The sequence below is a fragment of the Nycticebus coucang genome, chromosome 13 (assembly GCF_027406575.1).
Source record: "Nycticebus coucang isolate mNycCou1 chromosome 13, mNycCou1.pri, whole genome shotgun sequence".
NCBI lineage: Eukaryota > Metazoa > Chordata > Mammalia > Primates > Lorisidae > Nycticebus > Nycticebus coucang.
The window spans coordinates 66663886-66689343 of NC_069792.1; the positions used below are offsets into that span (position 1 = coordinate 66663886).

Consider the following 25458-nt stretch of genomic DNA (forward strand, 5'->3'; position numbering starts at 1 on the left):
ACAACCATTCTTTCAGAATATACGAGTTTAAATGTTATTTTATATCCAGTCTAATCCCTGTTATGTTGACTACATTTTAAAACTCTGATTAAACAAATGTTAGTATTTTGTATAGTTTTTATGTATTTTAGCATTGGGCAATATTAATTTATTCATTACATTGCAGCACTTAATTTAGATATTATCATGGAAAATTGTATTTAAGGGACAGTTGTGTTTGTTTTTACTTTTGGTCTTTTAGTTCCAGCGTGTTGTCCTTTTTGGTTTTGTTTTATTGCTTTTTTCTTTAATTTTGCTTACCAGAGCCAAAGCCTTAGTAGAAGAACAACGCCTTTTGTTCCTAGGGTTCAGGTAAAGGCCTTGTCTGCCTGATAGAATCTAAAGTTGTGTTTTAACCCTTATTTGTATGTTTTTGGAAAATGCGTAGTAGGAAAACATTTTTTGGTATGTTGCTCCAAACCATATTATTGACTTCCAAACCATTTATGAGCCAGCTTGTAAAATTCTGCATGGGGATTAGAATACTGAATACAAATTTAAAGAGACAATTTTTGTTACTGATTTTATGTGATAAACTAAATACTAAATAAAACTGATAGGTTTCAAAGTGGCATCTAATTAAGATTTAATGTAGATTCCACTTATATATGTAACATTTACAGATTTTACACTGTTTTATATTTTCCTTTATTACATTAAGGTTGCTGTCTCTTTAAATCATTCATTATGTCACTCAACATCTACATTCTCTGGCATTTTCCAAGCAATAACTCCTTGAGGAGATTGGCAAATCAATTTGTACCTTGTTTAAAATTGAATTTTATATTTATTACATATAAGTTTCAATTTTTGGAAAGTATATTACTTATAAAATTATAATCCAAATAAAACATATTGAATTTATTTTGTTTCTATTTAATCATGGTAATTTCATTTAATTTTATTGTAATGCTTGGGTACAAGTTGTTTGCTTCTTTTCATTAGGAAATCCTCCACAGTAAAGTAATGTTAATAGAGGTTTTCAAAATAGTAGTAGTATGCTTTCCTTGCTTTGCTGCATGTTTTTTAAAAAATTATTGGTTTATTTTGTTTGAATTTAAAAAATTAAATTTCCTATAGTTAATATTGTACTATGTAAAATATATTTACTTGTGCTACTCAAGTTCTTCTTAAGAATATTAAAAATGGTTACATGTGGGAGCTGAAATGGTAATTATATTAAAATAATTAAAATGACACTAATGTTTTTATTAATGAAATTTGAGGTAGAACAAGAAATACATTAGGACTAGAATTGTGAAGAAACATTTGTTGTATTTTGTGGAATCAACAGGTGTATTTTAGCCATTTAAGAAGCAGATAAGAAATTTAGTAATGTGATAAAATAATCTAGCTAGAAAATGATTCTGTTTTGATGACATGAACTGGATATCTATTAAAAACTTCAATGCAAGTATTGTAATACAAATTAAAATTCATAATATAAATAAAAATAAAATAAATAAAAATTAGGGCTATTAACCATATACTTAGTTTAAGGCAGCTATTAAAAAATCTAATTTTGACGAAATTGGTAAAATTAAAATGTGCTTGCTTCCTATTACAATCATTTTAATATCTGTATATTTTAAGTGTAATAAAGTAAACTATAATGTATTATTATAAAAAATCCATATGTTACCTATTTGTATGAGAAATGGATAATATTATAATAGCTTTTTTTGTTTTCCAGGGCACAGAGAAATACAAAAAGTCTTTATCAGACTCTTGAAATATATATATCTCAAATATTAGTTCTAATGATTTTGAAGGAGCAAAAATATTGTCTATGGAGATAGGAACAAGTGCTTAGTCTCAACTCCTCAAAAAAATTTCCAAAAAGTCAATAATTTCCTCCAATAATTTTAAGCTTAGTCTCGTAGTAATTATTGTTTCTTAAATGTAAAGTTTATTATTAGTCTTATAAAATTGTTTTCTCTTTGAGGTGCCTAATATTCATGTCATGATTCTCAGAAAGATTTTTAGTGTTTTAGAAAAAAATATAGCCATAAACACTTTTTTACTAGTGAAAAGAAAGGGTAGCATAAAAATTAATGTGGCTGTGGTCACACATTATACAGGTACCATGACGCTGTCTATAACATCTCTTTCATCTCATATGCAATTAGACACTTCTGCATTTCTTTATTTGCTTCCCCCTCATGCCTTTTACCAGAAGAATATTTAGTCTCTTATTCCTCCTTATCTTTTTCTGTATGTATGTTCTAATATGGTTAGGCAAGTAAATGTTTGAACTTTTTCCTTTCAAATATTGAAAACTTTTTTCTTCAGGTTGTTGATCTCTTAATCTAAGGCAGTGGTTCTCAAATTTTAATGCTCATGAGGATCACCCGGAGGACTCGTTAAAATCCAAATTTCAGGGCCCCATTCTGATTCTGTAGGTGAGAGGTGGGCCCTAGGAATTTGTAACTTTTTAGTAAATAATCCAGGGAATACTGACATAGGAGGTTTGTTAACCATAGAGAAATAATTGTGTAGGATCTATTTTTGTACTTAGCAGCTCTGTTAGAAAAAGTTACACAATAGCAAGGTAATACCAGCATCAAACATAAAGACTTAACACAAAATGTAGATTAGTGATAAATTTGGATATTTCTTACTTATTCCCATAAGAGGGCTACCATTCATCAAAGAAACAACAACATAAAAATAATTTTATATACTCTTTTGGGCTGTTAGTCTTCCCCTTCTGATGCAAAAGTTGCTTAGGTCTCTCATTCTCTAGGATGTGAAATGAGAGTCTATAAGGCCATATTGGAATTGTAACTGAACTGCCAGTGTTTTATATATAACCAGAATTGATTTTTACCTGTTATTCTCAAATTCTAAATTTCTGGTTCCATTTCAGTTTCAAGGTAGTGGACAGAGATGTACAGAATTTTGAACCAAGATGGGGATTAGAGCTGTAGTTATCATATATCCTGACATAGAATCAGCTAGCGAGGGATGAGGGTGTGAGGTATGTGTGTGGGAGGTGGTAACAGTTAAATCAAATGACTTCAGAAGTTGGATGTGAAGTTCCAATCTCTAATTATGGCACAAGGAAATTATTCGCATTTTCTTATCTGAAATAATAAAATGTATTCTTATTATTTTAAGGATGTAATATATTTGCTTCATAAAACGAAAGGAGATTTTAGGTCTGAATAAGAAAATTTAAAAAAGATGAATTTATTGAAGTTTGAAGTAAAAATTGAGGCAATCTGTTAACTAAAGCTAGTAAGCTTTAGTTACTAGCTACTAGTAAGTAGCTACTAGTAAGTTTGCTTATAATCTTGGAAGTGTTTCTTTGCTACAGACTAACATAAAATATTTATTTGAAAATTCCCTATGAATATCACATAAACAAGTTACTATCCACTCAATTTATTTTGAGCAGTTATTCTGAAGTCAGTATTGTAGGAGAACCAAAATGAACTACAGTGATTCTTGCATAAGGAAAGATTCAGAGCGATCATTGTGTATAAAGTCCCTAATTTTGATAATGTAATTATAGTATGCATGTTAATAAGCAATCACATTTGAGTAAAAAAAAAAGTGATTTATCATAGAAACTAAAATATCTAACTCATTTTTTTATTCATTGAAGTTATTATAGTATATCCTTTTATTTTAACTAACCACAATTTACTAAGTAAAATTTATATACTGTACTAATATTAGTGTAAGAAAATGGGGTGGATTTGAAATGTAGACATTATGTTTGGATGTTAAATGTTTCTTTTTGCTTTCCAGATAAAACTGTGGTTTGACAAGGTTGGTCACCAATTAATAGTTACAATTTTGGGAGCAAAGGATCTCCCTTCCAGGGAAGATGGGAGGCCAAGAAATCCTTATGTTAAAATATACTTTCTTCCAGACAGAAGGTAGGGACATAAAACAAAAGTAAATGTTCTTGAATATAAGTGGGAAAATATTAACAATGAATATTTCAATTTCCTATTTTATTTATTTTTCTGTACCATACCAGTCAGATACTTGTGAAGCTTAAAATAATGATTCTTAGAAATCAAAGTAGTGATAGTAAATATTTAAGATTGTTTTAAAGCTTATATTAAATATTTATTACATATATTATTGAATATCTTAGGCATGTATGGATTATTTCTTAAATATATTTTCATTTATCAAAATTAAAAGTTACGCTATTTAAAATCAATTTTTGAACACAAACTACAGAGTCTAAAAGCTATGTACATGGTACTAAGTACTCAGCGTATTTCTCTACAAATTCTACCTTCCTTTACCAAGATAATATTTCTCTCTATTCTGTAAAAGTAACAAGTGTGCTTTGTGTTTCATCACCCCATATCATCAATAAACTGTACCAGAACCAGCTTCTCCAAGCATTTTTGTTTTGTATGTATTCTAATTCACATAAATGTTATTGTTCTACCCTGATTTAAATAGAAGTATTAGGATTAGAGAAACAGTCTCTCAAAATAATCTAAGCATACAAAAAATAAAAGGGACTATTCCATAGGCATCATGAAAAAAAGACGAAAGTAACAGAACCAATTGCTGTTTCCCCTATTGTCTACATTCCTGTCTCCCAAAGCATAGTGCTCTCAGTATGTGTGGTCATTTTTTCTTGGGTTGGAAGTGTTAGGGCACAGTTATGATCTTTTTTTTTTTTTTTTTTTAATTTGGAGACAGAGTCTCACTCAGTTGCCCTGGGGTTGAATACCATAGCGTCATAGCTCACAGCAACCTCAAACTCTTGGGCTCAAGTGATTCTCTTGCCTCAGCCTCCCAAGTTGCTGGAACTACAAGCGCCTGGCTATTTTTTATATATGGGGTCTCGCTCTTGCACAGGCTGGTCTCAAACTCCTGGACTCAAGCAATCCACCCATCTTGGCTTCCCGGAGTACTAGGATTACAGGTGTGAGTCACTGAGCCCAGCCACAGTTGTGATCTTAAACATGATTACACACTTTTGGACCCTCAGGTAGTTACTTATAATTAGTTCAAGTAGAAAGTCATCAGGGTTGGGTTGGGTGCCAAAGTAAAATCTGAACAAACATCTCAGCAAAGGAAAGGACAAAAGAACGGATGCAAACAATTAAGAAAAGGTTTATATTTTATTTATTAATGCATATTTTGAAGTGAGAGTTGTATATCCACTTCCTCAGAATATGTATAACATCTAAAGTTAGTGGAAACTGATAAAATATTTTTATCTTAATAAAGTTTACTTGGAGAAAGTTTTCTCTAACAATTGAGGTTGGCTTTTGGAGAGAAATACGTGTAAATACATGTTGAACTGTAAGAGATGGAGTGGACATACATAATCATCTATGTTTTTATGCATAAACATGACTTAAATTTCTACTTGCTCAAACCTTTGAAGAGAAACATTTATTTTGTAGATGATGAAAATATTGGAAATTGCATAATTTCTGTCTTGACCTTTTTGTTTAGTTTTGTTTTTACATAACCCCTCTCCTTGGATTTTGAGCAGATAGAGCTAAAATGGGAGGGAAAATCTCCTTACAAATTCTTTATATTTTAGATGCAGTTCATTTCTTCTTTTTTCAACACCAAAGAATTAAAGAGGCATTTAAATATTTTGTTCTTAGATTATTTTCGACTAACTTCCATATCAGTTATCAGGAATTAGAAGAGTAGGTAAATTTTATAGCTTTCTTTGGTGATTAGATTGCATTATGATTCTTGTTTCTAACAGTGAAAATAATTCTCTGCTTAACTCAGAAAGTTACATTATCATAGTAATAATTTCTTTTTTTCCTGTTGACACATTTTTAACACATAAAGGACTATTTGTGCTTGTGTTATGAATTATTTCATGTTTTTAAATTTTTCTGGAGGAAATACTTGAACAAGTAAACAAAAAACAATTGATGCCTTTGTAACAATAAGACTTCCCGAAGAGGCAAATGAAAGTATATAGAAGAGATCTAGTCTAGAATGTCAGTTAAGGCATTCAAAAAATTATTTTCTAGATAATGGACTGTGTACTCTAAAAAGATACTAGGCATGCTGTAGATTCCCTTTTGTATTTTGAAGTAAAGTTGTTTAATATATAAACAAAATATATATTGTTTAATTTTGAATAAAAACATCCAGTCTTTGCATCTTCTTACTTAGTGAAATAAAAAGGAAACAAAAAGTACCAGTAACATGAAAATAAATAGAAAAAGATTGAAGTTGGATTTTATTTACAAAAGTAAGTTAACTGCATTCTAAACAATTGAACAATACTTTTAGAGGTCACTATTTTATTATTATTAAACCACTATCTTAAAAATAGCTCTATAGCATGCTTATTGATCTTAGTTTTTAAATACTGTTGTCACCTTTTCAGTTTTTGACTTGTACAGTAATCTCTGATTCTGAAGCCTTTGGTTAGATTTATAGGAAAACAGAATTCACTTTTTATTTTGCTGAAGATAAGACTATTTGTTTATGAATTTATGCTTTGATGCAGACTTAATTGCCTTATTAAATTGTAATCATAATGTTGGTTTCTTAAGGAAAGTCAGAGATTATCTGGTCCCCTTCTTATTCAGTCACTTCTAAAATTGTTTTTCTGTTTGAACTTTTTTTAGTCCTTAAGAGGAAATTCATGGTTTATTTTTCATTTTCCTTTCAGATTTAGATAAAAACTATTTTTGAATTAGATACCAAAGTTCCTGGTATCTAATGCTTTCTTCCTGGCCTTTATGGAAGGAACCTTTATCTCTAGACAGGTTCTCAGAATTCATTCTTCATTGATGGAATATAAGTAGATGCTAAATAAATATTTGTTAAAATTTTAAAAGGAGGGAGAGAAAGAGAGAAGGATCATGAATCATAGTTCATGTTACATATTTTGTGTGTCATTTGGTAAGTTATCCTTATATGTATATAGGATCATTTCTTTTCCATGTATAAATTCTCCATTGGTTTGCAAAGTTATTTTCCTACCAATACTTTTAAAATTAGTAAAGATACATTGCATGTTATCTTTTCTCCACGTATTCGCAAAATTCATTATCAGTGTATTTAAAGGCAGCCTTCTGCCACATTGAATATGTGTGCTCTGGAAACATACAGTGCCTCTTGGTTACTCAAGTCAAATCTATGTAAAACATTAAAATTTCTAGTGAGAAGTCACATAGCTTCTCCATTTCAGAGATACCCCAGGCCTACTTTGTTTTCTTTTCTCCCTGTTTACCAATACTTTTGGAATTGCATTGTGCTGAGAGATTTTGTAGCAGTTAATATTATTTTAATTGGACTTCATTGTCTACTTTTCACCTTTTTTTTGTGAGACAGGGTCTCACTCTGTTCTCTGGGCAAAAGTGCAATGATCTCATCATAGCTCACTGCAGCCTCAAACACCTGGGTTTGAGTGATCTTCCCAACTCAGCCTCTCAAAGTGCTGGGACTGCAGGTGTGCACCACCACACCCAGCTAATTTTAAATTTTTTTGTAGAGACAGTCCTGTTATGGTTGCTTAAGCTGGTCTTGAACTCCTGGACTCATGCAATCCTCATGCAGCCTCCCAAAGTACTGAGATTACAGGTGTGAGCCATTGTTCCCTGTCTGCATTTCACTTTAAATAGTCTTTCCTAAATAGCTAAAAATTTACTTCTTAGATGATTTTCTTTATTCTTATTCAGCCAGCGATCCTCTCTAATATGCTAGAATAGTGATATACATATAGAATGGATGTACCCTACGGGTTATGTAGGACAATAAATTAGAATTCAGGAAAAAATATTTGAATTTTTTAAAAAAATTATCCCATTATATTAAATTTCTCTTTCAGTGTATTTCTCAATGTGCAATAGTATCGTACTGCATATATAGTACATAATTTATAAATATATGTATAGACAATGAAATGCATAATCTAAAACATTCAGTTGATAGAGATACCAATCAAAAAGATTATGAAAACCTTTGAGCTAGAAGTCCCATCTGTCAAAAGGCCATCTTGCATTTCCAGTGGCTTCATTTTTACTTCACATATAAATAATTTTACAGTGTTTTTAAAGACCTGATATATGTCAAGTAAGCAAATGTGTGTTTTTTATATGTAAGAAGGTAACTTCATAATATGTAAATTGTGGTGTTCATTAGCTAAACTATGTGGATATGAAGTTGTGCACATCATAATTTACTCATTGTTTTGTACAATAAGACTTCTGTAGTTTTAAGTGAATGGTGTGTGTGTGTGTATATATATATAAAATGTTACATTACTCATAATTTTGAAGGTTTTTAAAATGGCAGTGTGTTAAAACAATTTTAAAGTTAGAGTTCTCAAGCTCTGTTTTATTTCAAGTTTTAGAAAGATTAAGTCTTTAAAAATTTATCATTGTAAAACATTTAAGATTTATTGAAATATTAGTATAATTAAGTAATAATTACAGAGTATTTAATAATTATAGATTACTATAAGTGACCAGTCATGGTGGTTCATGCCTGTTGTCTTAGCACTTTGGGAAGATTACTTGAGGCCAGGAGTTTGAGGCTGCAATGACCTACGATGGTGTCATTGTCCTCTAGCCTGGAAAACAGAGTGTGATCCTGTTTCTTAAGGGGAAAAAAAGTATAATATAATTGTACACTTTAAAATTTTTAATTCAAATTGTAAAGATTATAATATTTGCAATACATATGACACATCTGTGCTAAAACTTGTTTTCTAAGAAATTTTAAGTTAATCTTAGGGAAAAACTTTCAGTTTTCTGTAAGTTCATATATTTTATTATTTTTTCATAGTGATAAAAACAAGAGAAGAACTAAAACAGTAAAGAAAACATTGGAACCCAAATGGAACCAAACATTCATTTATTCTCCAGTCCACCGAAGAGAATTTCGGGAACGAATGCTAGAGATTACCCTTTGGGATCAAGCGCGAGTTCGGGAGGAAGAAAGCGAATTCTTAGGAGAGGTATCTAGAATTATTTTAAAGTTTACACTATTCATGTCATCCTGAATACTTTTTGTTTATATGACTATCTATTTGTTTAGAATATCTGAAAAGGTAGACATAATATTTTTAACAGAATGAATTTAGCTACCGCATAAAGACAAAACTTATTGACAGAGAAAGAAAACTCAAAGACAAAACTTACCACAGAAAACAATGGTTCTAAATACTCTGTGAAAATTTTTACATGGTTATTTTTATTATAGAAATTTTAGTGTTGAAAGGTTGTTTTCGGGTGGCACCTGTGGCTCAGTTGGTAAGGCGCCGGCCCCATATACCGAGAGTTGTGGGTTCAAACCCGGCCCCGGCTGAACTGCAACCAAAAAATAGCTGGGCGTTGTGGCGGGTGCCTTGGGAGGCTGAGGCAAGAGAATCACTTAAGCCCAGGAGTTGGAGGGCCATAAAGTGAGACTCTGTCTCTACAAAAAAAAAAAAAAAGAAAGGTTGTTTTCTATTTCACAAGTTGTTTTGTTTATAGGATTGTATATATCTTGTTAGTTTACTGAACCAACTAGTAGTAAGTAGTTCACACATTTATTCATGGATTATTTTGTAAACCCTATAATGTACCAGGCACTGTGTAGGAGCTGAGGCTACAATGGTAAACAAGGCATATTACTTACTTCAAGGAACTTAAAATCCGTTGGTGTTACAGCCATGTGAATAGCAATTATAGTATAATATGGCATACCAATTGCTATCAAGGGGAAAATGCAATAGGAATATATAATTGCTGCGCAGAGGAGGGGAAGTGGTTAAGAGAAGTCTCCACAAAAAAAAAAAAAAAAAAAGGAATTTAGCGAAGTCAAGAGAAGTGAGATTCCTGTAGAGGGAATAACAAAACACCACGGGGAAGCAGTATTGGACAACTACATTGAAATTGCAAGGGAAAGAAATTATAAATGAGATTTCAGGATAATGGTCTCTAGTTCCATCCAAATTATTGTGTGTGCAGGTCAAATTAGTGACTATAAATGTGGTTTATATGCTCCTTGATTTATATATCATAAAATGAAAAACAAATATAAGTATTCTTATAGTCATTTTTAGTATAAAGCATTATTTCTGTAATGGTAAATTTAATAGCCTTTTATGAATTGGATGATCAAGGGTCAATAAAATAAATGTCTTAGATATTTAAAACTACTAAATCACCAAGAAGTTATAAAATTTATCTTTTATTTAGTTATTATGAAAACATATTGACAATTTTACAACATCTAAATGACCTTATTTTGATCTAATAGCATTGCTGTTTTAATTATTACTACAAAAGTTATTAAGACCATTTACCAGACTTTCTTTATTATTGATATAATAGTCCTTTGTTTCTTGGGCTTGTAGATTTTAATCGAATTAGAAACAGCATTATTAGATGATGAACCACACTGGTACAAACTCCAGACCCATGATATCTCTTCATTGCCACTTCCCCACCCTTCTCCATATATGCCACGAAGACAACTTCATGGAGAGAGCCCAACACGGAGGTTGCAAAGTAAGTTTTCATTAAAATTTGTCATTTTTTTATTTTATTGTTTTGATTTTTTGATTTTTTAAATTAAATCATAGCTGTGTACAATAATGCAATTATGAGATACAATGTGCTGGTTTTATATACAGTTTGAAATATTTTCATCGAACTGGTTAACATAGCCTTCATGGTAAATTTGTCATTTTTTAAATCAAATTTTCCTGATCTTAAGTGATGTATTTAACACACAGAATTTGAATATACCATTATGGTATCAACAGGTATCTGTTAGTCTTTCCATAGCTTCTATGAAAACTTTTGAAATGTTTAATACCCTAAAATAAGGTTATACCCGGCACACTCATCACAATGTTAAAGTATTTTATGGTTGTACTTTGGATGATATGACCCCAAATAAGCATAGTTCACTGTGCTTAGAATCACAGTTCTATTTTGAATTGTGCTTAGAATCCTAAATATGGGCATGTGATAGCTAGCTAGTACAGTAGAGTTTGGTCATATAGTTATAGATATCCAAAATTATGATTTATACCTTCTTTAATGTATTTCATGAATATGTAGATAAAAAGTACAGCATATAGTGATTGTCCATAAACTGCACTCTCAGATTAACCTAAGTTATGATTCTTTCACTTTAGAGCTGTATGACTTAAAGCAGATCATCTTTCTAAGCTTTATTTTCCTCCTTATTTATAAAATGGAAATTTTAATACCTGCATGATAGGTGGTTATAAGAATTAATTAATCTCAAGAACATAAATTGATTTTATTTTATGTTTTTTTCTGAGACAAAGTCTTACTTTGTCACCCTCAGTAGAGTGCAATGGTATCATAGCTCACAGCAATCTCAAACTCTTGGGCTCAAGCGATTTTTTTGCCTCAGTCTCCTGAGTAGCTGGGACTACAGGAACCTGCCACAACGCTGAGCTATTTTTAGAGACAAGGTCTCACTCTGGCTCAGGTTGGTCTTGAACCTGTGAGCCCGCCTTGGCCTTGTAGAGTGCTAGGATTACAGGTGTGAGCCACGGTGCCCGGCCTAAACTTATTTTATTATTGTTGTTGTTCTTATTATCAACATTTGCATTTTACATACATAGTTCGAACTGTAAAATAGAATAAAATCAATCCAAAGAACCTTAAGATAAACACAGAGATGTTTTCCAGTTTGAAAAGCGACATTGTTGTCTCTTTGCCCTTACAACTCAGGTCGTTTTTTTTTTGTTTTGTTTTTTCTGAAGAATCTATTATTGAAAGGTAAGATGGATGCTTGCTGTTTGCATAGTGTTCATGGGGTAGTTCTATCTATGGAGTCAGCATGTTCCAGGTTTAGCAACATTTTTGTTAAGTACTGGAGGACTGATTGACCAAATTTTAGAAATGTAAATTTATAAGTACAAATGCTATGTCATTTATTAATCTTGAGAAGTGTGTCTGGCAGCACAACAAATACCTATTGTCTGTACAATACATGAATTATAACATTCCTGGTGATTGGGGGCCAAATTATATATTGGAAGGCTATTTGATGAGTAGAGAATTGGAGCCAAGGATTGTTCCTATGGATTGTTTGGTTAGCAATAGGTAAGCCAACAGAATTATCTTCACTTCTTTTTGAAATAATCTCTCTAATAAATGGAATTTTATTTCCTCTAAATACAGTCTAGTACACGAGGCGGTATTAACTGAATGCCAATTCTATAGCATTTACTTTTTTCAGCCTTTCTGCACAGCAAACACTCAACATCTCTATTTACAAAAGGCATTACAACATGCTTTGTTGTAATAATTAAAACATTACAGTGAATTTTCTGTGAACTAATTTTATTCTTTCTCACCATTATAATCTATTCAGTATATTCTCTCTAAATTACAGTGTACAATGGTGGGTTACTCTGTGATAATTATATTATATAATTCAGTATGTACTAATTCTTATAGTTTAAATTTATAGGCTACTAACACTAGCCAGCATTGCCCTTATAGAATTCACCTTTTCTTTAAGGACTTCAGTTTTTATTGCAATAACTAGTAGGTTTGAGGACTTTCAATACCAGAAACTCTGAAATCTACCAATAGTTTTCATTTTTTTCCTCCCTCACAAATTAGAAATAGTGGATGTGAGGAACAATGTGATTAGAGTACCTTATAGTTAACTGTATGTGTTATGGATTTTTGCGCAAATAATGTAATATAACCAACCTTTTTCTATCCCCAAAATGACAATTCTGTTTCTTAGTCATTAATAGTGTTAATATGCACATGGGTAATAAGATGGCTCCATGCTGTACCATGTCATTCTTGTCACTATCATCTACCTAATATGTTATTAACAGCGAGTAGGAATGAAAATAAATAAAAACCTGTTTGTACACATAAAGGAAAAAAGAAAAACTAATAAATGACATTTAGGAATAGACAAAAAGTTAAAAACATTACTACTGGCCAAGGATATAGTTCTCATAAATGGCAGGTACAAATAAAAATATGAATAAATGAACTAGTAATTTTAAAACTTCATCAACAATAAGAACCTTCTAAGAGTTTTTCTCTATGAAGAGGGTAAATATGGCATTTATTTATAAGAATGTCTCATATTGCCAAAGATCATTATCCTTAACATTTGATGGAACATATGCATGAACAGTTATTATCAAAAGCATATAATAGGCCCCAATTTGTTTCCTACATCTAAATAGTTGGATATTTTGTTAGTATAACCTCTATGAATATCACTCTAAGACTATAACCTTATTGAATGTACATGGATATTTTACTGGTATGTTTCCAAAAAAACATTAATAAAGAAGTTAAGGTTGCTTTTTGAGATGGCAAAATATCTCAAATTTTCATTAGTTTTTTTTGACTCCTTAATAAGAAACTTTATCACCATCTTGAAACATGAAGAGATGATTTGGAAAGTGTATTTTGATATATAGGTTTTTATTGTTATGTATTCCTTATTGTTTTTCAGTAAAAATTATAGTATCTAAAAGGAAATATCCCTTTTTAATATGACAGAAGTTTCTTACAAATTTATTACTTGAAAACTTTCTAACCATTATCACAATTTGAACAAGAATGTCTATTCAGAATTGTAATTTGATTTTTCATTCTTTCCTGTGTCTCATAACAACTAGTTTTATTTCTTTCATTTCTCAAATGTTAGTCTTTATTCAGTAAAACTTAGTATTATCACCTCTTTCACTTTTTAAAATAGCATGATATCTACTATATTTTCATTCACCTGCATGACCACAAGTTCAAAGAAAAGTGAATGGGAACAAATCATTGTGACAAATCTAAAATGATGCTGTTGGAAGGTAGAAGATAAAAGAGACATGATTTCATGATTAAGGTTTTTCAGGATTTCACTTATTAGGGGAAATTTGGGACCACTCTTCCAATTTTCAATCTGATACTCTTTTCTCTTTCTTGGACTGCAGTTAAATGTATGGCAATCTCTTGACATTGTTGCACATGTTATTGAGTTTCTTTATGTTTCTTTTGTTTTTGTTTTTGTTTTTAATTTTTGGCCAGAGCTGTGTTTGAACCCGCCACCTCTGGCATATGGGACCGGTGCCCTACCCCTTTGAGCCACAGATGCTGCCCTAAGTTTCTTTGTTTTTTAATCTCTTCTTTCTCTCTTCCTCAGTTTTGATTAATTTTATTCATCTGTTTTCACATTTACTGATATTTTCTTCTACAGTGTCTATTCTTCTATGAAAACCATAGTACAAATTATCTTATTAAAGATAATTTTTAAAATTTGCTTTTTGTTTTCTTATAAGTTTTTATATCCTTCCTGAAATTTCTTTTTTTATTATATGTGTTTGTCTGTGTATGTATATGTATGGCGATACCAATTTTTATACAAAGATGTATTATATATATATAGATGTACATGTAGTCCTATAACTTATTTAATGTATTTATGGTACTTATTTTAAAATACTTGTCTGATAACTCCTAAATCTTAGTCTTCTGTGGGTTTACTTATATTTCTCTTTTTCCCCTTGATTATGGATCACACTATACTTTTCATACATCTACTACTTTTTATTAAATATTGGACATTGTGCTTAATACAAGACTCTGAATTTTGAATAATGTTTTATTTTATTTTTAGCACACAGAAAAATTACTGAAGGGTCACCTAAATCCTACAGAAAATGTGTTAGGGCAATTCTATTAATAATTTGGTTCCTTTCATAGTCCTATGGCATAGACCTCAGTTTAGTTTCTGGTTCTTATTACTAAGGTGTGGCCTTTCTGGGGGAGGTCCAAGATGTTTTCTAAACACCTGTAATATATTGAGACTTAAATTCCAAACTCTGACTTCTCTACACCAAAAGTCCCTAACATCTCTTTGCAGCTCTTTTACCTTTTCAGTTGTCACTTTCTGCTCTTTCTTCTTGTTTTTTGCTTTGTGGTTTATAAATCAGGCCAGGACCTGAGAGGTTTTTTTTGTGTGCAAATTTTGGGTCTTCAGAATTTGGGAGCTCTCTTTAGCAACCTCCTTTTCTGCATTCCCCCTCAATTCTGACAACTCTGATCCTTAGCCTTGTTAAGACTGAGGCTGTATATTTGAGCTATAACTTCTCTACCTTGAACTAAATAGGGAATACCTTCAGGAAGAAAAAAAAAAGGAATAAACTGGTGACATATGTGCTTTTCTTATTTTTTTTCTTATTGTTGGGGATTCATTGAGGGTACAATAAGCCAGGTTACATTGATTGCAATTGTTAGGCAAAGTACCTCTTGCAATCATGTCTTGCCCCCATAACTGTGACACACACCAAGGCCCCACCCCCCTCCCTCCGTCCCTCTTTCTGCTTTTCCTCCCCTCCCCATAACCTTAATTGTCATTAATTGTCCTCATATCAAAATTGAGTACATGGGATTCATGCTTCTCCATTCTTGTGATGCTTTACTAAGAATAATCTCTTCCACGTCCATCCAGGTTAATACGAAGGATGTAAAGTCTCCATTTTTTTTAATAGCTGAATAGTATTCCATGGTATACATATACCACAGCTTGTTAATCCATTCCTGGGTTGGTGGGCATTTAGGCTGTTTCCACATTTTGGCAATTGTAAATTGAGCTGCAATAAACAGTCTAGTACAAGTGTCCTTATGATAAAAGGATTTTTTTCCTTCTGAGTAGATGCCCAGCAATGGGATTGCAGGATCAAATGGGAGGTCTAGCTTGAGTGCTTTGAGGTTTCTCCATACTTCCTTCCAGAAAGGTTGTACTAGTTTGCAATCCCACCAGCAGTGTAAAAGTGTTCAATTCTCTCCACATCCACGCCAGCATCTGCAGTTTTGAGATTTTGTGATGTGGGCCATTCTCACTGGGGTTAGATGGTATCTCAGGGTTGCTTTGATTTGTATTTCTCTAATATATAGAGATGATGAACATTTTTTCATGTGTTAGCCATTCGTCTGTCATCTTTAGAGAAAGTTCTATTCATGTCTCTTGCCCATTGATATAAGGGATTGTTGGCTTTTTTCATGTGGATTAATTTGAGTTCTCTATAGATCCTAGTTATCAAGCTTTTGTCTGATTGAAAATATGGAAATATCCTTTCCCATTGTGTAGGTTGACACTTTGCTTTGGTTATTGTCTCCTTAGCTGTACAGAAGCTTTTCAGTTTAATGAAGTCCCATTTGTTTATTTTTGTTGTTGTTGCAATTGCCATGGCAGTCTTCTTCATGAAGTCTTTCCCCAGGCCAATATCTTTCAATGATTTGCCTATGCTTTCTTGGAGGATTTTTTATTGTTTCATGCTTAAATTTAAGTCCTTTATCCATTTTGAATCCATTTTTGTGAGTGGGGAAAGGTGTGGGTCCAGTTTCAGTCTCTTACATGTAGACATCCAGTTCTCCCAACACCATTTATTGAATAGGGAGTCTTTCCCCCAGGGTATGTTCTTGTTTGGTTTATCAAAGATTAGGTGGTTGTCAGATGTTAGTTTCATTTCTTGGTTTTCAATTCGATTCCAAGTGTCTATGTCTCTGTTTTTGTGCCAGTACCATGCTGTCTTGACCACTATGTCTTTGTAGTACAGACTAAAATCTGGTATGCTGATGCCCCCAGCTTTATTTTTATTACTAAGAACTGCCTTAGCTATATGGGTTTTTTTCTAGTTCCATACAAAACGCAGAATCATTTTGTCCAAATCTTGAAAGTACGATGTTGGTATTTTGATAGGAATGGCATTGAATAGGTAGATTGCTTTGGGAAGTATAGACATTTTAACAATGTTGATTCTTCCCATCCGTGAGCATGGTATGTTCTTCCATTTGTTAATATCCTCTGCTATTTCATTTCTGAGGATTTCATAATTTTCTTTATAGAGGTCGTTCACCTCCTTCGTTACGCATATTCCTAGGTATTTCATTTCCTTTGAGACTATGGTGAAGGGAGTTGTGTCCTTAATTAGCTTTTCATCTTGACTATTATTGGTGTATACAAAGGCTACTGACTTGTGGACATTGATTTTATATCCTGAAACATTCCTGTATTTTTTGATGACTTCTAGGAGTCTTGTGGTTGAGTCTTTGGGGTTCTCTAAGTATATGATCATGTCATCAGCAAAGAGGGAGAGTTTGACCTCCTCTGCTCCCATTTGGATTCCCTTTATTTCCTTATCTTGCCTAATTGTATTGGCTAGAACTTCCAGCACCATGTTGAATAGTAAAGGTGACAGAGGACAACCTTGTCTGGTTCCAGTTCTAAGAGGAATACTTTTCAGCTTTACTCCATTCAGTAAAATACTAGCTGTGGGTTTGTCATAGATAGCTTCAATGAGTTTTAGAAATGTGCCACCTATGCCTATACTCTTCAGTGTTCTAATTAGAAAAGTATGCTGGATTTTATCAAATGCTTTTTCTGCATCTATTGAGAGGATCATGTGATCTTTATTTTTGCCTCTGTTAATATGGTGTATAACGTTTATGGACTTGCGTATGGTAAACCAGCCTTGCATCCCTGGGATGAAGCCTACTTGATCATGATGAATGACTTTTTTGATGATAAGCTGTAATCTATTGGCTAGGATTTTGTTGAGAATTTTTGCATCTATATTCATGAGTGAGATTGGTCTGAAATTCTCCTTTTTGTTTGGGTCTTTTCCTGGTTTTGGTATCAGGGTGATGTTTGCTTCATAGAATGTGTTGGGGAAGATTCCTTCTTCCTCAATTTTTTGGAATAATTTCTGCAGAACAGGAATAAGCTCTTCCTTGAAGGTTTGATAGAATTCTGGAGTGAAGCCATCTGGACCAGGGCATTTTTTGGTTGGAAGATTTTTTTATTGTTTCTTTGATCTCAGTGCTTGAAATTGGTCTGTTCAGGAGCTCTGTTTCTTTCTGGCTAAGTCTAGGGAGAGGGTGTGATTCCAGATGTTGATCCATTTCCTTCACATTGTTAAATTTCTGGGCATAGAGTTTCTGGTAGTATTCAGAGATGATCTCTTGTATCTCTGTGGGATCAGTTGTTATTTCCCCTTTATCATTTCTGATTGAGGTTACTAGAGATTTTACTTTTCTATTTCTCGTTAGTCTGGCCAATGGTTTATCTATTTTATTTATTTTTTAAAAAAATCAACTCCTTATTTCATTAATTTTCTGAATGATTCTTTTGTTTTCAATTTCATTGATCTCTGATTGGATTTTGGATATTTCTTTTCTTCTACTGAGTTTAGGCTTCGATTGTTCTCCTTTTTCCAATTCCATAAGATGGCTTGTGAGATTGTTGATGTGCTCTCTTTCTGTTTTTTGAATGTAGGCATCTAAAGTGATGAATTTTCCTCTCAAATCTGCTTTTGCAGTATCCCACAGGTTTTGGTAGCTTGTGTCTTCATTGTTGTTATTCTCAAGGAAGTTAATGATTTCCTGTTTTACTTCTTCCTGCACCCATCTGTTATTCAACAGAAGATTGTTTAAGTTCCATGCCTTTGTGTGGGGTCGAGCGTTTTTGTTAGAGTTGAGTTCCATCTTTCATGCCTTATGGTCTGGAAGATAAAAGGTAAAATTTCAGTTCTTTTGATTCTGTTGATATTTGTTTTGTGTCCTAGGATATGATCAATTTTGGAGAATGTTCCATGGGGTGATGAGAAGAATGTATATTCTTTGTCTTTGGGATGGAGTGTTCTATATGCAGCTATCAAGCACAGTTGTTCTAGGGTCTCATTTAAATCTCTTATATCTTTGTTTAATTTCTGTTTAGAGGATCTGTCCAGCTCTGTAAGAGGAGTGTTAAAGTCCCCTGTTATTATGGTATTATCAGATATCATATTGCTCAGACTGAGTAAGGTCTGTTTCAGACTGAGTAAGGTCTGTTTCAAGAATCTGGGAATATTTAAATTGGGTGCATAAATATTTAGAATCGAAACAGCTTCTTGTTGTATTTTTCCCTTGACCAATATAAAGTGACCATCTTTGTTTTTTTTGACTTTAGTTGCTTTAAATCCACATGTATCTGAAAATAAGATTGCAACTCCTCTTTTCTTCTGAATGCCATTTGCCTGAAAAATTGTCTTCCAACCCTTGACTCAGAGCTTTAATTTATCTTTTGAAGCCAGGTGTGTTTCTTGCAGACAGCAAATGGATGGCTTGTGTTTTTTAATCCAGTCGGCCAATCTATGTCTCTTCCGTGGGGAATTCAAGCCATTAACATTTATTGAGATAATTGATAAGTGTGGTAGTATTCTATTCGTCTTATTTTGTGAGAGTCCATTGCTTAGTTTTATCTTTTGCATCAGTGTGGAGGTTAGGTTCTGTCCTTTAATTTCTGAGTTCTTACTTTGCTGCTGATCCAGTGTGGTGGTCAGTGTGCAGAACAGGTTGAAGTATTTCCTGTAGAGTTGGTTTTGTTGTGGCGAATTTCCTCAATGTTTGTATATCCGTAAATGTTTTGATTTCTCCGTCAATTTTTAATCTTAGGTTAGCAGGGTACAGAATTCTGGGCTAGAAATTGTTCTGTTTAAGTAGATTAAAGGTAGATGACCATTTTCTTCTTGCTTGGAAAGTATCATTAGAGAAGTCTGCGGTCACTCTGATGGATTTGCCCCTGTAGGTCAACTGGCGCTTACTCCTGGCAGCTTGCAGAAACTTTTCTTTTGTCTTGACTTTGGACAGGTTCATCACAATGTGTCTTGGAGAAGCTCAGTTATAGTTGAGGTGACCTGGGGTCCGATATCCCTCTGAAAGCAGTGTGTCAGAATCTTTGGTGATATTTGGGAAATTTTCTTTTTAATATTCTCTAGTATGGCTTCCATCCCTCTGGGGCATTCTTCTTTCCCTTCTGGGATTCCTATAAGTCGTATGTTGGAACACTTCATAAAGTCCCCTAATTCTGACAGTGAACGTTCTGCTTTCTCTCTCTTCTTTTATGCCTCTTTTACTATCTGTGTTATCTCAAGAACTTTGTCTTCTACCTCTGAAATTCTTCCTTCTGCATGGTCTAACCTGTTGCTGATACTTTCCATTGTATCTTTAAGTTCCCTAATTGACTGTTTCAGTTTTTTCAGCTCTGCTATATCCTTTTTATATTCTTCATATCGTTCATCTCTTATTTGATTCTGTTTTGGATTTTCTTTTGGTTATTTTCCAGTTTATTAGCAGTTTCCTTCATTATTTCCATCATTTCTTTCATTGTTTTCATCATGTGTATTCTAAATTCCTTTTCTGTCATTCCTAACATTTCTTTACAGGTGGAATCCTCTGCAGTAGCTACCTCATGGTCCCTTGGCGGGTTGTTCTGGACTGGTTCTTCATGTTGCCTGGAGTTTTCTGCTGATTCTTCCTCATGAGTGATTTCTTTTATCTGTTTCCTTGCCCTAATTTTCCTTTCACTTCCTCTTGCTCTTTAAGTTCTCGTGCCTGTGGACTAAGGGTTAGATGAGTCCTTTTGGTACAGGACCAGAAGGGTGAGAAGGTTGAAGAGCAAGAAAGGGATGAAAGAAAGGAGGACCGAGTGAAAAGAAAAAACAAAATAGAGAAAGGAGAGGGAATGAGTAAAAGGAATATTGACAAAAAGAAGAGAGGCACAGTAAGAGGGAGACAGAGCAATATAGGTGTATAGTAGGGTACTTTGACACAACCTTTAAAAAAACCACCTTCTGGGGGTGTTCAGTTGGGTGGTTCCCTTGAGGTCAGCAGCTCTTTGCTAACCTGGTCAGACACAGTACCCCACCTCCACCAAGTAGAGAGGAAAGACAAAAATGCTATAAATCAAACCAAAACAAGCAAACAGAAAACTTTACAGGATAAAATTGGGTGAAAAACCAAATAATAATGGTAGAAACACTAGCAAAAATGAAGTTCTAGTTATTAAAAAAGGCAGCAATGGGAAATTATAATTAAACTAGAAAAATTGAGAAAGAAAAAATATCTGTATGGAAAAGGTTGAAATTAAAAAACAAAACAACATCAACAACATCAAAATAAACAAAAAAAACAACCAAACCATAAAAAAAACAAAAACACAACCCAAAACAGAGCAGTATGTATATGTTGTTGAATATTGTCTGGGCAACATATGGTCTTCTGGGGTATGAAATGTTAATCACAGTTCTGATACGACTGGAGGCTGCTGATTTGTCAAACCCCAGCAGGTAGACACCCTAAATCTCTCTTCAGCCCACTTAAAAGGCACTTTGAACTTGTAAACTTGGTGAGCAGAAGCCTTCCCAGGAAAGTGCTTGTCGCTGGAATCACTGCTGAAGAGGCTATGCACTTACCCAGTGTGCCAAAACCGGTCTCACTCTGCCCCTGAGGGTTAGGGCTGCAAGGTGGCTCAGACCCCACCCTTAGGCTACTGGGTGCTGGGTTAGCAGCTCCCACCTGGATTCTAGCTCTGCGACCCTGAGGGCGGAGCTTGTCAGGGCAGATCGCTCACAATGGCTCCCTGTGGCCCACCGTCAAACACTAGTAGCTCCCGTCTGGCTCAGCGGCTCAGACTGGGGCCCTTGACAACGGCCAAAGGTCTCCGTATTCCCACTCATGCTCTCCCCAAGGCAGCTCAACTGAGTGCCAAGTCCAAAGACACCAAAACAGTTCACAGGTAAGGCCTTTCCGGTTTGCAATCTCACTGCTACTGAACTTACTGTTGCAGGCGGGTTTAGACCGAACACATGTGACCAGTTGCCGGTTTTCCACTGTTTTAGTCCTCCTCTTGGGGTCCAGAAGGCTCTCGCTGACTCTCTGTATCCTCGCAGGGGTGATGATAGGCAGATCCCACCAGCCAGAGATGCCTGGAGTCCTATCTCCCCGGACTTATGGTGCCCAGATGCAAGGAAGCTGTTACTCGGCCGCCATCTTGCTCTCCTCCGTGCTTTTCTTAATTTCAAAGGGCATGTCCCTGATTTCTGCCTGCGTTTGTTTGTTCTCTGGTGTCTTATTTGGGGGATAGGGGACTTTTTATTTATTTATTTATTTATTTTTTGAGACAGGGTCTTACTCTGTTGTCCTAGAATGTTGTGGAGTCATCATAGCTCACAGGCACTTCAATCTCTTTACTTCAAGTGATCCTTTCGCCTCAGCCTCCCAAGGAGCTGGGACTACAGCTGCCCACCACAACACCTGGCTAATTTTTCTAATCTCAGTAAAGACGGGGTCTCACACTTGCCCAGGCAGGTCTCAAACTCCTGAGTTCAAGCAATCCACCCATGTTGGCCTCCCAGTGTGCTAAGATTACAAGTGTGAGCCACCATGTCCAGACTGTTCTCTTGTGTCTTTAGACAAATTTTTTAATTAAAATATTTTGTGTAGAGTTTATAATTTATTACCAGGAGAAGCATTAGCTGGATATAAGCTATTGACTATCCTCAGAAGCAATCACAATCTTTTAAAGTAAACTTTTTAATGGAGTATGCACATAGAAACTGGTATAAATCATAAATATCTGATATATATACATGGTTGAATTTTCATAAAGAAATCACACCATATAACTAGTGTCCAGCTCAAGAAACATAACACCACTAGCAGCATCCCACAGGCTTCCCTCTTTCAAATTTGTAATAATCTTTCCCTTTGCCTATGTAACAACTATCCTGTGATCTCAAACCTCACACAGTAGTTTTGCTTATTTTTAAACTTCTTATCACAAATGGAATTCCACAATTCTTTCATACCTGGCATTTTTTGCTCACCGTGTGTTTCTGAGATTCATCAGTATTGTTATGTATAATTGCAGTTAATTTATTTTCATTGCTATATAGTATTCCTTTCTATTAATATAAAAGCAGTTTATGTATTCTACAGTTGATTGACAGTTTGCTATTTTTAAGATTGCTGCTATGATTGTTCTTGTACATGCCTTTTGATAATTATGTTTTAATTTTTGCTGGTCATACATTTAGTAGTAGAATCAATAGATAATAGTTCATGCATATAGTTGTTGCAGTAGATATTCATAAACAGTTTCCAAATTCATGCCAATTTATACTTTAAACAGTATTGAATGAGCATTTGAGTTTCTCTATATTCTTGTTTATAGATTGTCTTTTTTAGTGCTTTTCATTGTAATCCTTCAGGTGTGTATTAGTGTTATCTCATTGTGGCTTTAATTTGCGTTTCCCCAGTAACATTTTCATAGGTTAATTGACCGTTTGTATAATTGACCACTTCTTTAATGAAGTGCACAGTCAGATTTATTGCCCTTTTTGCTTTCAGTTTAACTTTTTTTTTTAAATCAATTTATGACTTCAATTCTTTGAGTATCTTTATGCAAATTTATTCTACCCTTTGGCCTGCCTTTTCACTCTTTCATGGGATCTTTTGGTCAATGTAAGTTTTAAAATTGAGATATTTTAGTTTTCAATTTTTTTTCTTTAGAGTTAATGGTGTCTTGGTATGATCTGTTCAAAAATCTTTTTTTTCCTAAGGTCACAGTTATATATGTGTTCTTAGTTTTCTTAGGAATATTTTTCTGCTCTTCTATTAAATCTACTACTTATTTGGGATAGATTTTGTATATGGTATAAAGTGGGGACCAAAATACATTCTTACTGCTACACATGTCACATCATTCAACACATTTATTGAACCTGTGCTTAAGTTTCTGAATTTTATTCCATTCAGTGAACTCCATTGTACTCTATTTCTCTATTCTTGTGCCAGTATCAAATTATCTAAATTACTGCAGCTATATAATAAATTGTGATTTCCGTTAGTGTCATGCACCCACCTTATTTCTTATTCAGGATTGTTATTATCATTTTTTTTAGACAGAATCTCACTCTGTTGCCCCAGATAGAGTGCAGTGGCATTGTTATAATAGCTCATTGCAACCTCAAACTCCTGAGCTCAAGCAATCTTTCTACCTTATCCTTCCAGAGGGCTAAGATTGCAAACATGACCTGCCCCCACCTGGCCTATTTTTGTTATTAACATTTTGCACTTACATTATGATATTCCATACATATCCTTTTTGTATTTTGATTCCAATTATATTGATCAATTTCAGGAGAACTGAAATCCAGGGAGTGGGGAGAATTCCACTCCATAATCTGGGATATGGCTAGGTGGTAGATATTTTAATAAGTTTAAATATAGAAGTCTTATGTCTTTATTAGATCTATACATAGGAATTTGATTTAAATTGATGCTGGTATACAGAAATAAAATTTTATTATTTTTTGTTATTAAATAAATCCTAATAACTATTTGAATTTTGATATATAATATCTCATCTGTGAACAATGAGAATTTTTTCCTCTCAAATTGTTCTACCTTGCTTCTTTCTTTTTCTTATTTCTTTGGTTAGATCCTATAATAAAATGCTATGTGGAAGTGATTTTGCTGGGTAGATGTTGGCATCCAGTTTTCATTCCCATTCCTTGGGAAAGGATTTAAATATTTTTCCATTATATTTGATACTTGCTATAAGATTTTTCTACTACTGTGATAGGTTCAAGAAGTCTATTTTATACTTAGTTTGATGAGAATTTTTTATTGTGAATGGATTTTGAGTGTTTTAATCAATTTCTTCTATGTATGGATATAATCATATGACTTTTTTTTACTCTGTTGATGTGGTAAATTGCATGATTTTCAAATGTTAGAATAATGTTGCATTATTGGAATAAACTCAGCTAGCTCATGGTACATTATCATTTTCTCTATCTCTGGATTCAAAATGTTTTTATCTGTAGAATGTTTTGAATCTATTCCCACATGAGAGAGAGAAAGGTCGTCTTTTATTTTCCTTTTGAGGGGTAACATCCTTGTTAACTTTTGTTATCAGTGTTACACTGCCTTAATTAAAAGAGGTAGGAAATGTTCCTTTTTCTATTTGATGTCTTCTCTTTTTCTTTCTTATAATATCTTTATCAGATTTTGGTATCATTTGTCTTACTGGCCTTGAAAAAATGTTTGGCAAGTATTCCCTCATTTTTCTATTGTTTGGAAGAATTTGTACATTATTGGCATTGTTTCTTCTTTGAATGTTTAGAACTATTCTCTATTAAAGTCACTAGAAGTTTTTTGTGTATAGGTTTCATATTCAATTTTAATTTCTCTGCTACACGTAGAACTATTCAGAATTTTATCTTTGTCAACTTTGTTAAAGTGGATTTTTCTTGGAATTTGAACATTTCTCATAATTTTTTATTTGCAACAAATGTTGATAGGAACATCTTATCTTTTTAATGCCTAGTGGACATCTAGTGATGCTCTTTTCTCACTTATTGGACAATTTGTTTTTTCTTATTTCTTGTTCCAATTTGCTAATTATCTATCCATTTCACTAGTCTTTACCAACAACCAACTTTTTGTTTTATTTACTTTCTGGTTGTATGCTTCTTTTATTTTCCGTTAAATTTTCTTCTTATTTTTATTACTTTCTATACTATTTTTAGAATTAATTTATTTATTTTTCTCTTCTCTCTTACAGAAAGGCACTTAGATAATATTTAATGTGGTACTTTCATTAACCTGTGGATTGTTTAGGATT

General features: G+C 33.3%; 1 protein-coding gene across 46 annotated transcripts in view; it reads left to right on the top strand.

Moving 5' to 3' along the window:
* RIMS2 (regulating synaptic membrane exocytosis 2) overlaps positions 1-25458 on the top strand; it is a 683906-nt gene that overhangs the window by 394890 nt on the left and 263558 nt on the right. For 31 of the 46 annotated variants that reach the window (XM_053559666.1, XM_053559708.1, XM_053559683.1 and 28 more), the window contains 3 exons: positions 3796-3926; positions 8794-8965; positions 10349-10502. In XM_053559666.1, coding sequence (XP_053415641.1) covers positions 3796-3926; positions 8794-8965; positions 10349-10502 — 457 coding nt within the window. Of the gene's footprint in view, positions 1-303; positions 352-3795; positions 3927-8793; positions 8966-10348; positions 10503-25458 lie in introns of all 46 variants that reach the window. The other 15 variants (XM_053559665.1, XM_053559658.1, XM_053559659.1 and 12 more) reach the window with 1 other exon arrangement.